General features: G+C 30.6%; 2 protein-coding genes across 2 annotated transcripts; one reads left to right on the top strand and one right to left on the bottom strand.

The window, feature by feature from the left end:
- Positions 1-1903: 1903 nt before the first annotated feature.
- Positions 1904-5082, bottom strand: LOC101492362 (uncharacterized). Its single transcript, XM_004508472.4, has 3 exons — positions 3175-5082; positions 2792-2882; positions 1904-2457 (listed from the first exon to the last, which is right to left on the bottom strand). Exons 1-3 carry the CDS (start codon positions 5080-5082, stop codon positions 2267-2269), a joined length of 2190 nt encoding a protein of 729 aa, XP_004508529.1. The 3' UTR covers positions 1904-2266.
- A 278-nt stretch (positions 5083-5360) lies between these two features.
- LOC101492024 (uncharacterized) lies at positions 5361-6029 on the top strand. Its single transcript, XM_004508471.4, has 3 exons — positions 5361-5494; positions 5570-5718; positions 5813-6029. Exons 1-3 carry the CDS (start codon positions 5369-5371, stop codon positions 5853-5855), a joined length of 318 nt encoding a protein of 105 aa, XP_004508528.1. The 5' UTR covers positions 5361-5368; the 3' UTR covers positions 5856-6029.
- Positions 6030-13981: the final 7952 nt, after the last annotated feature.

Below are 13981 nucleotides of genomic sequence, written 5' to 3'. Positions count from 1 at the left end.
CACCATACACTTACACACATAACCGTCAAAACATAATATTTAATTTATTAATATGACATTTTACTGGTTAAACTAAAAAATATATTAAATATTTATTCTATTATATAGATTTCCAATAAATATAATCTCACTTTAATAGATGTATAAAAACAATTATAGCAATTAATGTATTTTAAAAGGGTTTATTTTTCTTATAATAAAGACATAATATACCAAAAAAATTCTTATAATAAATAGCATCATGGTTAGTGTTAAATTATGAATTTCTTATACAGCAGAGTCTCTAGGGATCAATATGTCAATCATTGTCATTTCTTCTTCAATCAATTCTATAAATTATGTTATTAAATTTTTTTTATAAATTATGGATCCTCAATTATAGAGTGGTCAGGTTAAAATCTCCAACTCATTTCCATGGTTTCCAGCACCCTTCATCATTTCCATGACACGACTCTCACCTTTCATATGTTTTATCCAAATTTCTATCTGGCTTCAACCAACTAAAATGGCAATGTGGTGATAATCTCCATAATTTTTTCACCAGATCAACAAGATGAAAAACGTTCAGGGCATTTAGGTTTGTGTCTTCTCAGTTCTCACAATTATAAGTACCATTTTGTCAATTCACATTTTATTTTTATTTTGCTACATAATTACTTTTGAATAAATGTAAATTATAAAACTCGTCATTGTTTGTTTTATTTTTTAAAAGAATATTTATTCTGTTTTTAAGGAGAAATAAGAAGCAGATTTATTGTACAAAATCACTATTCTTGTATGAAGTCAATCAAATGTATTCTTAATAAAATGTACAAGTAAAATATTTGTTTTTTATCAAATATTTATTTATTGAAAAAGTCAAAATATATATTATAAAAAAAATATTCAAAACACGAGAAGTGCTAAGACTAAAACAGTTTACATCAACTACAAAACAATGATCAAAACCAAAAACAAACAAAAAAGCCTCTTATTCGAACATCAACGAACATGCACTCATATTTAGCAAGTTAAAGAATGGTTCCACTATTGAGTAAAATCGAAGAGGAACCCTTTTGATTTTGCTTGAGTCAATTCCACAATGTAAGTTTAACCCGTTGTACAATATGAGTCATATTACTTATCTATTGCTTAAAAACTCGATGATTACACTGTCTAAATCTAAATACATGCCAATTAAATAACTTGAAATTTGTCTTATTAGTATTAAGAAGACCCTCAAATTACTGAGCATGAAAGAAAACACAGCTATGATAAGCACTCTGAATTATCCAAAGCCAAAATATATGATCAAACGATACTGAACATCTATTCAGTATTCACGAAACAACAAGAAGTAATCATATATGTCAATTTGCCTCCGGAATTTCTGTGTTTTCCGCCAAAACTAAAGTTAGTGCTGTTTAAAGTGTGGTTTCGTATGATAATGTTATGTTACCAAACAGCATGACTCTTTTATCTATCATATCATTGAGTTTCCTTTTGACTTTATGTGAGTAATAATCCATCATTCGAGACTTACGCAGCTAGTATAAAAGTTAATTGAGAAAAAAAAATGCTAACAAATATTATGGATCATTTGTTACGAGTCTAAATGTAAAAAAAATATATTGAAATTTGTGTAATTCATACTTTAAAAAGAGTGATTTTCTACTCAAAAGTTATTTTATTTTTTATTTCCTTTTTTGTTCCATTAACAAGTGCACGAGCACTTGTTAACATGAGAAAATTATAATTAATGTTATCTTATAAACATATAAAAATACAGATAAATAAAAAACATTTTGTTAAGAGGACAAAAAACAAAAATAGTTGCAGCGGTAAGATCCAAGCGCAGTGATGCAGTGATTGGAGCATCTGCAGTGGAGATAAACTAGGCTATATTTTACCACGCAACAAAACAGAGAGCAAAATCACACAAGTGTGTGCCACTATGCGGACATAGTGTGTGTTCCCAACTCTGTATCAGAGAAATTATTTTATACAGATATAACTAAAATTCATCATGACTGTGTTGACATGAAGGAAAAATAGTTCCCTTTAATCTTTATTATCACTGTTATTAACTTATTATACGTGCTGTCTTTTGTCTAATTCTATGAAAAAATGATAGGAAGAAGGTGAAACTAGGAATCATAACTCATTTACACTATTGGCCACTTATGCAAATATACCTGCTGGCTGCTAGATCCATGGCAGATAACATAGTGCAACCCAGGAATTGAAAGCAAACTGATTCTTCATGATAACCCTTTCCATGAATTGACTAAAATTGCCTATAGTTAAGCTCAGAGACACACAGTGATAGGGCGTCTTTCACTTGCATATTATTAGAGTCCATATCAAGGGCATCTTCATACAGCCTTTTAGCCTGCTGCAGTAACTTCAATTTCTCCTTACTACTTCCGGGCCTTAATCGAGATCTCTGTTGTAAGGCCACACCCCATCTGAACAAAGCTGCAATTCGACATGTTAAAATCCAAGTTAATACAGGAGATAATACTTTCCATGCAGAGATTCTCCAACAGCATGATGCCATTAAACAGATAAATTGCAACTTATATTATGGTAGTGCAAAGATTGTGCCTGTGACTCAGTTATAATGCACATGTTTATGTTCAAAGACCTAAATTCCTATTCTCAGTGAAGTTTTCATACAAAGACATCTTTTACACAATTATGGTGAGCCAGGTATGTTACAGAGAATCAGTCAGTATGATATCATCTAGTCGTGCTTATATGTGAACATTATAAATGACAAACTCAGGAACATAACATAAAATTGTAATACCATCTGGTGCATAAACATTGCCTTTCAACAGCATAGCATCAAACTTGTCAATTGCAGCCAAGAATACTCTTTCAGCCTCAAAAGCTGCACCCTGTGATATTTGAAGATACATTTTAATATAGAAACAGAATGTACAACAAAAGTCAGCAAGGTCAACTAGAAGAATAAATTTGAATCAAGCAAACAACAAAGTTACAGAAGCTTTTATATCAAATTACTTGAATCATTTTAGCTGCTCATTAAAATGTACAGAGGTCAGTGTAGCTAGACATAAACGGAAAAAAATCAGTGTAATAGCACGTAATCTACTGGGGAGGACAACACCCTAACAAATTGATTGAATAACTAAACAAGTAATTTAATAATGTCATGATAATGCGTACCGGACCAATATCTGCTATCAATTGACCACGGAAAGAGAGTGCAAGGCCCCAATTATATAGAGCTCTCACATCATTTGAATCAATTGACAATGCCAGTCTATACTTTCTCCCAGCCTTCACAAGTAGCTCTTCACACTCTTCACATACATCAATAAGCAATTGCTTAGCTTCTTCTTTACTGGTAATTTTATTTCGCAGTTCCATCGATATTCTACTGTGTTTTGAAGACGACCGTTGGATGCTTCCCGAAAGAAGAGTTCTCAGCTCACGACTAATCTTCAACTTTAATTCTCCATGAAGAAGGTAAGTGTTTCCTAGCTGTCCTACAGCCAGCAAACTCAAAGGCTTCAAGTCCACAGCTTTGGACAGTAAGTTTGCAGACTTGTATAACATGATTTCAGCTTGTTCGCCATCATAAATACCCTTAACAAACTCTTTTGCTTGTTTTAGGAGATCTGTTGCTTCATTAAGATACCTATCAAACATTATATCATCTGAAATTTTTGTAGATGAAGAGGTATCAAATTCATTCTCACTTGTAGACAAGTCATCATCGAGATGGTGATTGACATCGTAATTCACCCTATCTTTATCTTCTTTATATTGAGAGCTATCAAAACCACTATCCCTCTCGTCAAGAGAAGACCTGAAAGTTTCATGGTCTTGATTGAGCAACTGCTCGCGCAAAAAGGAAGTCTCGCTCTCCACGCGTTTCATTCTGACTTTAAACCTTTCAGAATCAAGCATACTGTCATTGGATTCCCACATGTCGGTCACGCTGCTGGAATCCATCTTCAGAGAGAAGCTGCGGTTATTTGTGAACCTCAATCCTTTATTCCTGTAATTATACTCTTTTCGGTCACGGAATTTGTCAGCGCTTCGGCGATTGTCCCCTACACCGAAATTTTCTCTATCTGTATTAGTACTTATTCTACCATTTCTGTCCATATCCAAAACAGACTTAGTAAATGAGTCTTGAGAAGAATCCAACTTCCCATTTACTTTACTATCCATATCATCAACCAAATTCAAAGGCCTATCTTCAACTCGAGGCAACGCACCTCGAGTTTGATCCAACTGTCTCTCCACATTTTCTCTAACTTTGTTCGTATTCGAGCTACTTAAATTTTCCTCAAACAAACTGCCAATAGATTGCAGAATTTGATACCCATCTTCTCCAACTTGTTTCTTTCTTCTAGCAGTTTTATGATTCTCACCCAAAACGCCATTAAACTTTTCCTCATTATTATCAATCAAAGTCTTAACAATATTCTTACCATTCAAAGCTGACAATTTTATCTTATCCGTAACGTTAACATAACCATATAAATCATCCATTTTAATCTTTTTATTCTTGATAGAACTCTCTACATCACTCTTCAAATTATTAACAACAAGATCAAGCTCATCAAAGAATTCAACTAAACTCCTCAATTTCTCATACAAATTCTCATCCTTTTTCTTACTTCCACTTACCCTAACTTCACCGAACGACAACATTCCATTTCGAAAAAACCCTACGGCGTAACCAACAGCAAAAACCAAAGCGGAAGAGGGAATAATAAGCACAGAAGAAACCTTAACCCTAGAAATCGCCATCGCACAAACAATCCCCGTGAGGAACACGAAAACATTCTTCCTATCATCGAATCCAACTGAAACGAGAAAATTCCGCAACGTATCGTACTCGCCGGAAACTTCTGATCCGCCAAGTTCATCCCAACCACCATAAATAGTCGAGGTTGAATCACACGTTGTACTTCGTACTCTGAGGGTTTTGGAGCCACGTGTCCATTTCGAGCTTGAGCTATGAAGAAGAAGAAGAGAAGGGACACGAGAACGACCAAGTAAACACGACGACTGAGAATTGAAAAGATGAATAGGATTATTGGCAATAACGTTGTTCATTTCATTGAAGGTACGTTACTGTGCACAGTTCTCTGATGCAACAATCAGAACGATGGCAAAAAAAAAAATTGATTGAAAATTTTAACTAATGAAACGACATGTCGTAGATAAGAGAAACAGTTAAACGCAGTCGTTTAGGAAGGACATGATTTATTTATTAAGGCGCAAAACAAACCAAGAGTAGTGTTTATGAGTTGTGACCAAACGTTGTCGTACGACACGCAGTTTGGGGGTTTGAGGTGCGGAGCACGTGTTTGAGAAATTGGCTGATAGAAAAGTGGAAGACATGAATCAAAGGCCATTTGGAACGTGGATTACGGGTGCTGCAGTTATATTGGGCGGAATAGCAACTCTAAATGTGGCTTCTACACTTACACTCAAAGCACTTCACTTTGCGTCTGAGAATAAACGGGTAAAGATTATTCAAATCCAATGCTTATCTTATTATTATTTTTGAAATTGGTATAACGAGATGTGTTGTTTGTAGAAAAAAATTGCGTTGCCATGTATGACTTGTAGAGGGAAGGGGTTTTATATATGCAAATTGTGTAATGGAAATGCTACTATAGCTTGGTCTCCAATGTATGATCCTATTGCAATTAACCCTTGCGTTTGTCCTACTTGCGATGGAAACAGGTTAGGTGTTTTTCCTTATATTTAATTATTGGGCTTTGTATAGTTTTGAAGTTGAATTGCGAGGAAATTATAGTTGCTAATGGTTTTGTCGCAGGGTACAACGTTGTCTGAATTGTGTGGGAAAAGGCTATGACTGAATTGTAGATTGATGTATTTTTTCGTTCCTAAATTGTGATGATTATTTTAGTGACTTCTATTTACGTTTATTTTACTGCGTCTGAGAGCTTGACTCATTGTTTACGAATGAAGCGTTGATGATGCCGATGTACTTCAAAACTTTGCCAATTATTAAAGTGACCGAGTTTCTTCAATACCTTCAAAATATAACTTTTTAGTAATCTCATCTTCTACTACAGAAGCTTCTACAAAATTATATTTCGCCTAAATGATAGAATGCAATTGAGGAATGGCAAAAATTAACATGATGAAAAACTGAATAAACTGTTTTTGTGTGAGAAACACAGTCCGAGTGTATTAGAATCGTTGCTCAAGCAATGTATTTGTTTTTTTACTTGAAAACATCTCATTCATTGCACGAGAGAAATTCAGAGTACAATAGAGGAACAAACATGAGGGACACTTTCCATCCAAGAATAAGAACCCAAGTTTTTTGCCATCCCTACTAAACAGTGTGCAGCTTCGTTTTTGGTTCTTTTAATAGCTACAACACTAACATTATGTAAACTACTTAGCCAATCTAAACAATCAACACTTTTAATAGACACAAATCTCTCATTTGTTTATGACGGTAGAAAAGATATTGACGCGCGATTAGATAGATGTTCAAAGTTATAGCTTGAGAAAGTTGTAGATTTACTTTCAGAAATCAAGAACCTCAATCCATTCATTGTAGCCAACGAGAAAAAGCTCTTCAAATACAAATGAACCAACAACCATTTCTCAGTCCTTTTTTGAAGATTTGGTTAGCTCAAAAATGCAACTTATTGCCTTATTGGTTGCTCAAAGGCATGTGTAAAATCGAGCAAGATAAATATATATATATATATATATATATATATATATGTATATAGATTCTCTGATGGTGCTTATGGTGAGCTGGACCGGGTGAAATTATATGATTCTTTAGTCTATTAAATATTTAATTTGTTGGAATGTGTGGTTAACTTTTTGAATATATTATGTCTGAATTAGTATTATTAATATTATTCTCTGATAAAATATAAATATATATATATATATATATATATTTTTTTTTTTTTTTTGTCAAAAGAAAGATAAATATAAGAAGCAAAGTTTACCATGTACCCCTTTCATTTTACTTTTACTCTCACAAATACAAGAAAATGATATTTTTGTCTTCGTATGAATTTTAAAATCTATAAAAAAAATTCAATTTTATTGGAAAACTATTTCCAAGTTTTTTAGTAAAGAAGTTCGGAAATTTTTTTCTAAGTTTTTCAATAAAGAAGTTATATTCTGAAAAATATTTTTCAAGTTTTTCGGTAAAGTAGTTACACTCCAGAAAAACTTTTTCCAAGTTTACTGGAAGATAAGTTATTTGAAAATAATAATAATAATTTGGTGTGTACTAGAAAGCTTCTTCCGGTAAATCCTTCATGTATCGGAAAACTTTTACATATTTTTCAATACATGAGGGTTTTCCGAAAAACTTCTCGAAAAACTTGTGAAGAAGTTTTTCGGTACACACTAAATTTTTTTAAATTTTATTTATTTAATTTTTTTTTAAATAGTACCGAAAAATTTGTTTAAAGTTTTCCAGTATAGAAGGTTTCTACCGGAAAACTTAAAAAAGAAAATTCGGTAAATCTTAATTTGAGTTGATAAAATAGTTTTAAAAAAAAAACCAAAAATATATTTGATATTTTAAAAAATTTATGGGGTATAGACATAAATGTGGGAGTACAAAGTAAATTTTTCATATAAGAAAAGGACGATACAGTAATCCTTAATTGGGCTTGTCTAGTTTCTTTTGATCCATTGGGTCTTTTCTTTGCCCATCAAGTCTATATTTTATTTTATTTCTTAAAAGTTAAGTGGCAAAACTCACACAAATTAAGATTTCAAATTCGAGCTTACATCCCAACATATAAAATATCAATACAACTATTATATAAAGTGTACTTACGAAAATACACATTTTTATTTAACTATGTAAGCAATTAATTACTTGAAATAAAAATGAATTTAATTTAATATGTTAATTAGTTAATTAAATTAAAACCAAATTTTGAATAGTTTCCAATTGAATAAATTTTAATAAATCTAATTCAATAATAAGTTAAGATAAATTTCTATGAAATGTTATTTTTATAGAATCAATTGCACTTAAGAATCTTGACAATAAGAGTTAAAGAATCTTAGTATTTATTTATTAGGTATAAAATTCAACTTTCACGAAAGATAAAAACTCAGAGATTGATCAATAATACCAAAGGGAGAGCATGTCACAAGTGACTGGTTAGCTGAGTCATGTGATTAAGTTTGAATCCATTGGATGAACTAAACTTTTAAAAGAAAAAAATATCATTCAATACAAACAATATTATTTATCACATAAAACACGTAAGACCCTCTTCCAAGATGTTTAAACATGTAACTTAACTTTAAACTCATAGCTAGAAAATGCTTCGCCTTTCGCTAAACTTGTGTTCTATATGCTTTGTGTTTTTTCTACTTAGGCGAAAGTCATATGTTTACACCAACAACACTTTTCTCCAAATCTTTAATATCTTGTTACTTGTTTTCAAGTCTCTAATCTCCCATTTAATTTTTCCATTAACTCTCCAAGTAGTACTATATCATTTGTAAGAAAAACATTCATCTTGATGGTGGCTTTTAGATGCGCTTTTTTTATGTACATTCAAAACTAATGTAAAAAGATATTGAAGGGTTAAGTTGATCGTTTATGATTTAGTCTTATTGTAATGAGAAATCTTCTCCAACTTCACTCATGCGTCCTCACATTAGGTGCGACCCCCTTATACATATATCCTTGATAGCCCAAGTATATGCAATATCAATACTTTTCTTTTTAAGGGTTTTCTAGAAAACCCTTTAAACACTCTATCATAGTCTTTCTCCAAATCCATAAAAACTAAGTGGAAGTATTTTTTAATGAATGAATCTAATATCATTCTATCAAATGTTACAGTAAGTAGATTCATCGCATGTTATAGTAAGTAGACCATAAACAAAATAACAATAAATAAATTTATGACATAATTAATACAATAATGATACATGTACACCTCTTATTTCATAACACCTCATTTTATCTTTATCTTTCTTCTTATCACATTACCAACATATTACGTATTCAAATCAACTTCCAACTAAAATTTGCTTAGGAAACAAATTTGCAATATTTGAAGCTGGCATCGGATAATTGCAAGATACAAATATGTATTCGTTTGGTGTCGATCTGTAGGAAACCATTTTACAACTAAAAATACAAACATAGTAGTAAAACATGAAAACACAATAGTTGTCTAGTCTATGGACCCCATGAACAGAAACTGCTATACCCATAATGATATGTTTCGTGGCAACAACAATTCAAGATCGCATAAGACTGCATCCGCACGTGTCGTTCTACATTTCGTCCACTTTTCACTGAAATTCAATATTATACTCTTATTGACTATACAAATTGTTTTTTTTGGTTCAAATTCATAATTTACTTGTGGTATTTGATTACATTATATTATTGCAGGGTTGGCAGAATGGCATGCATTGTTCAGTGTATGGTGCGGAATTATTGAAGAAGGAATGGAACTCTGTTACTCTCTGCTCTGTGAAAGATGTTAAAGTTGGTTGTTTTTGTTTTGCTCTTATCCTCTTTCGATTCTGTGTCTCAAAATTCACCACATTCTGTGCTGACACTAGCTGATTTGATTTCAAATTTGAGTGGTAATGGTGACTTCTTCTAAAATATCTAGAAAAAGAAAACTAAAATAGGTTATCTCTAGAGACACTTTTATTTCCTTTTATGGCTTTTGGTTCTATTTATATTTTTATTCAATATAAATGGTATTTATTTATAGGACCAATACCAATTCAATGGTGCACAATTAAATTCGATCTTATACATTGATTTTTTATCTTTAAAAAACCTCTATTATTAGATCAAATAAGATGATACAATGAGATTTTTTGATCTAATGATGAAAAATAAATTTGTACATAATACAAAAATATCTTATATTTCTAGACAAGTTTATTTATAGTATGTTTGTTTTTGTGCTAGTCCACCTCCCGCAATTTGGTTAACCAACTCTTCAAGACACAACTTTAATGTCGCTTAACATTTATGTAGGCCTCAAACAAATTAATATACTTAAAAATTCATACAAAAATATAATCGTTAATTAATATACTTCAGAAATTCATTAAAAAAAAAATCTTAACATTGTTTAAAAGTTTATTTTTTTTATTTTTTTATAAAAAGTAGAAGAAAAAAATTGAGAACTAAATGGGTGCATTATTTATAAGTTGGGAACAGATTAAATGAAATGGGATAAATTATATTTTAAATTAGTGTCCTTTAAACAAAGTGACATAACAAGACTACAGAAATTAATTTCATTTTTATTGGCAATTTACATAAGGGCCCAACAAATAAATCAAAAAATTTGATCTTTCTTTATGTATTTGTGAGGGGTTTTGTACCACGCATCCCCCCATTTTTACCTCCCACCCCTCCAATTTTTTTAAAGATTATTTTACCCTTATTTAATTTGTATAAAATTATGGAAAAAATTTCCATTTCAGTTTTCCACCCCAACTTTCGAATGTTTTGTAAAATTGGAAACTTTCGAAATGTAATTATGCAGAAAAAATTACTAATTTCAAAACTTTGGAAAAATACCAAACTTTCGAAATGAAATATTCCAAAAATTTCGAAACTTTGGATAAATATGAAATTTTCGAAGTGTATTTTTTCCAGAAAACTTCGAAAGTTTGGATGAATTTGAAACTTTCAATGCACATATACTTCGAAAATTTCAAACATTCGAAGTAATTCCATTTCGAAAATTTCAGAAGTTTCGAAACTTTCGAAACTTTCAATTTTTTTTTTAAAAGGACTGAAACTTCCGAAATTAAATATCAAATTTATTATTACTATTAATTTATTACCATAAATATATTATTCTAAATTTATTACTATTTATTACTAATAAAAATGTATTTCGAAACTTTCCATTAATACAAAATTTTCGAAACTCAACATATATTGAAGGTTTTGCAAAATTTTGCATTTCGAAACTTTCATATTCTTCGTAAGTTTCGAAAGTTTCTGTATTTCGAAACTTTTTTGTTCAACGAAACTTTCGAAAGTTTTATTATTTATGGGAAAAATATACTTCGAAATTTCATCATTCGAAACTTTCATATTTTCGACCTCTATTTCGAAATTTTCATTTCTTCGAGCATCAACCATTTCGAAACTTTCATATTTTCGACCTCTATTTCGAAATTTTCATTTCTTCGAGCATCAACCATTTCGAAACTTTCAACATGATACAAACTTTCGAACGATTTGGGGTTTCATACATTTCGAATATTTGAAATATTCGAATTTTTACTTACTTTTGAGATTTGAAAGTTTCAAATGTTCGAGGGGTGGGTAGGATCAGATAATAGATGAAATTGAGGGTAAAATAGTCTTTTACACATGATTGAGGGGAGTGGGAGGTAAAAATGAGGGGGTGCGTGGTACAACCATTTGGCCTTGCTTGATTTTCTTACTGGGCTTGTGGCCTTGCCTTCACAAGTTTACATGATAATGTCCTAAAAACTTGATTTTTCACTTTTTTTTTTTTTTTTTTTTATAATTTTACTTGGTCAAATGAGAATAGATGTACGAAGAATTAATCCGACAATAAGATTAAGGTTTCCCTTTTTTTTTTCTTCTTATTTTACTTTTAAAAGAAAATCCAAATTTTTTAGGGTTGTTTTCCTTTTTAGCATACAAACAAATAAGTCATGAAAATGGTTGGTCATTGGAGGGTATAGTTGATGTCACTCTTTTGAGAGTTTGGGGGAGAAGAATCTTATGGGGCAAGTGATGGAGCTTTGAGTCTTCCTATATATTTGCTACTCTGCATAGCTACAAATTATGCTTGGCCTGCTACCAGAAATTGTAACCAAAAGTGTACACGACAAGATCTTGAGGATAAAATCCAAGAATTAAATGGAAAACAAAAACAAGAATTTATTCATACACATATTATTATGATTTAAATTATTGGCTTGTATGAATACTTTAGTCATAGATATAAACAAAAGAGAACATCGTCATTAGTCCAAAAATAAATATCAAAACATATTTAGTTCAAATTTTTAATAAATACATTTTAATTTTTGTTTTGTTTGTATTTGGCACAAAGATGAAATAGTATAAATCAAGAATTCAAAAAGTACGTGTAGAACCACAAATCCAATCAAATGGAGCAAAAACATGACAAGATATATACCCAACATACATGATGATACATTCATCCAATTGATGAATTCAAATAAACCATGGCAAGATATATACCGAGCTTCACATTTTTTGCATGAATAGATGGTGTTTGAATTTAATTTCTTGTTGTTGTGATCCATGATTAGTAATTAAATGGAGCAAAAACAAAAGGAGTGGTCCACAAGATCAACATCATGAAATGGGATACGTGATAGCTATGCTAGTCTACTCTTTGAACAATGTGGGGAATGGGTATATATCTTTGTTGACTGATGTATAAAGTTTATTTGAAAAGTGGCTAAAATGATGCCTTCTTGCATTATAAATTAAAATAAAGGTAGATTAATTACTTTTGTACAATGCAAATTAGGAAAGTAATCCTTCAACACTTCAGTCCCAAGCCAATCATCAATTCAAAATTTAACAAATACTATTTCCAATATTACAGGATCAATTATAAGCAAACTCACAAGCATTGTTCACTACCCTACAGCCACAATTCATGACATCTCTCCACCACAGAATTTTTACTACCAATGCAAATTTTATATCTATTTGAAACTATAATTGAAAAAAAAGTATTAACGTTGTATTTTAAATAAAAATACTAATTTATTTAGAATAAAATATCTTTATAAATAAATGGATAGAGTATTATAGTAGGTATATTGAATGTCGCCTTTGGAAAAAAAATATATTTATTTGACAATGCGTGAATGACAATTTTCAGTTTTTATTAATATAAATTAATTATATTTTTTTACATGCATTACTCCAACGTCAAATCTATGATAGCGGTTAACATATTCATGTTATCGGAGATAATTTGATTAAATTACTACTTCCATTGTCTCTAATTATTAACATAATTTAAGGAAAAAATTGTCTTAGTATAAGCTTCATTTAAAATTAATAAAGCATTTATTATCAGTTTTTTCAAACATACTCTTTATTAACACAACTAATTTATTGTAGAGATTAAATTAAATTAAAAGTCAAAATTAAACATATATATAATATTTTAAAAATATATACACATAAAATAGACACAATACTAAATTCACTACTTTCATAAAATACACAATTTATGAGGGAAAAAACAAAAGGAAAAATGTGGTTAAGAAAATAGACATCAAGAATATTTTTTTATTTATGCTCTTTTTTTACTCATATTAACCTCCATTATTCACAGAAATTAACATGTGAGAGATCACATATGTCAATTCAAAGCCAAGCTCTAGTTATAGGTTCTTTCAAAAAAAAAATCAAGCACATATATAAATATATAAGTACTTAGCATATATATATAAAGATATTTCGTATTACCGAGGTGGGTGTGGGGGTATGGACCAAATTAAGGAAGCAGTGGCCAAGTCAGGTCCCCTAGCTATAAGGAAAAACTGTTTCATCACATGCATGGCAAGAATACCATATAAATTATAAGATTATTATATATGATGTATTATATGCCTAATAATTAACTACATTAGTATATAAGCGGTGTGAATTCAATTTGGGGCACGGGTTCTTCGTGTATCCTCACTCATTCCTAGCTCCTCTCTATAATTTACTTTCACGGAGTATAATTCGGTTGGTTATAGGTAGCAATTTATTGCTTTATTATTTCTTCTCCTAAAAATTGGATGACAAAACTATACCTATCAATATAATATTATACTCGAAAAGAAGAATTAATTATTCATGGCAGAGTTTACAATGTTGTTTGCATGCTACTTCTGCTTTTTGCTTTGTTATTGGAAAAAATAAATTCTTTCATGTGCGTTTAGCAAGCTTTAATTAAGATAAAAAGAGCGG

The sequence above is a fragment of the Cicer arietinum genome, chromosome 7, assembly GCF_000331145.2.
Source record: "Cicer arietinum cultivar CDC Frontier isolate Library 1 chromosome 7, Cicar.CDCFrontier_v2.0, whole genome shotgun sequence".
Taxonomy (NCBI): Eukaryota; Viridiplantae; Streptophyta; class Magnoliopsida; order Fabales; family Fabaceae; genus Cicer; species Cicer arietinum.
The sequence above is the reverse complement of the archived record's forward strand: the minus strand, read 5'-3'. Positions and strand labels throughout refer to the sequence as shown.

Excerpts from the sequence above, each read along its gene's own strand:
- LOC101492362 (XM_004508472.4), bottom strand. The coding sequence starts at position 5,082 with ATGAACAACGTTATTGCCAATAATCCTATTCATCTTTTCAATTCTCAG. Across the intron at positions 2,883-3,174 it reads TGATAGCAGATATTGGTCCG|GGTGCAGCTTTTGAGGCTGA; the intron begins GTACGCATTATC and ends CAAATATCACAG. Across the intron at positions 2,458-2,791 it reads CAATGTTTATGCACCAGATG|CTTTGTTCAGATGGGGTGTG; the intron begins GTATTACAATTT and ends GTCGAATTGCAG.
- LOC101492024 (XM_004508471.4), top strand. The coding sequence starts at position 5,369 with ATGAATCAAAGGCCATTTGGAACGTGGATTACGGGTGCTGCAGTTATA. Across the intron at positions 5,495-5,569 it reads TTGCGTCTGAGAATAAACGG|AAAAAAATTGCGTTGCCATG; the intron begins GTAAAGATTATT and ends TGTTGTTTGTAG. Across the intron at positions 5,719-5,812 it reads CCTACTTGCGATGGAAACAG|GGTACAACGTTGTCTGAATT; the intron begins GTTAGGTGTTTT and ends GTTTTGTCGCAG.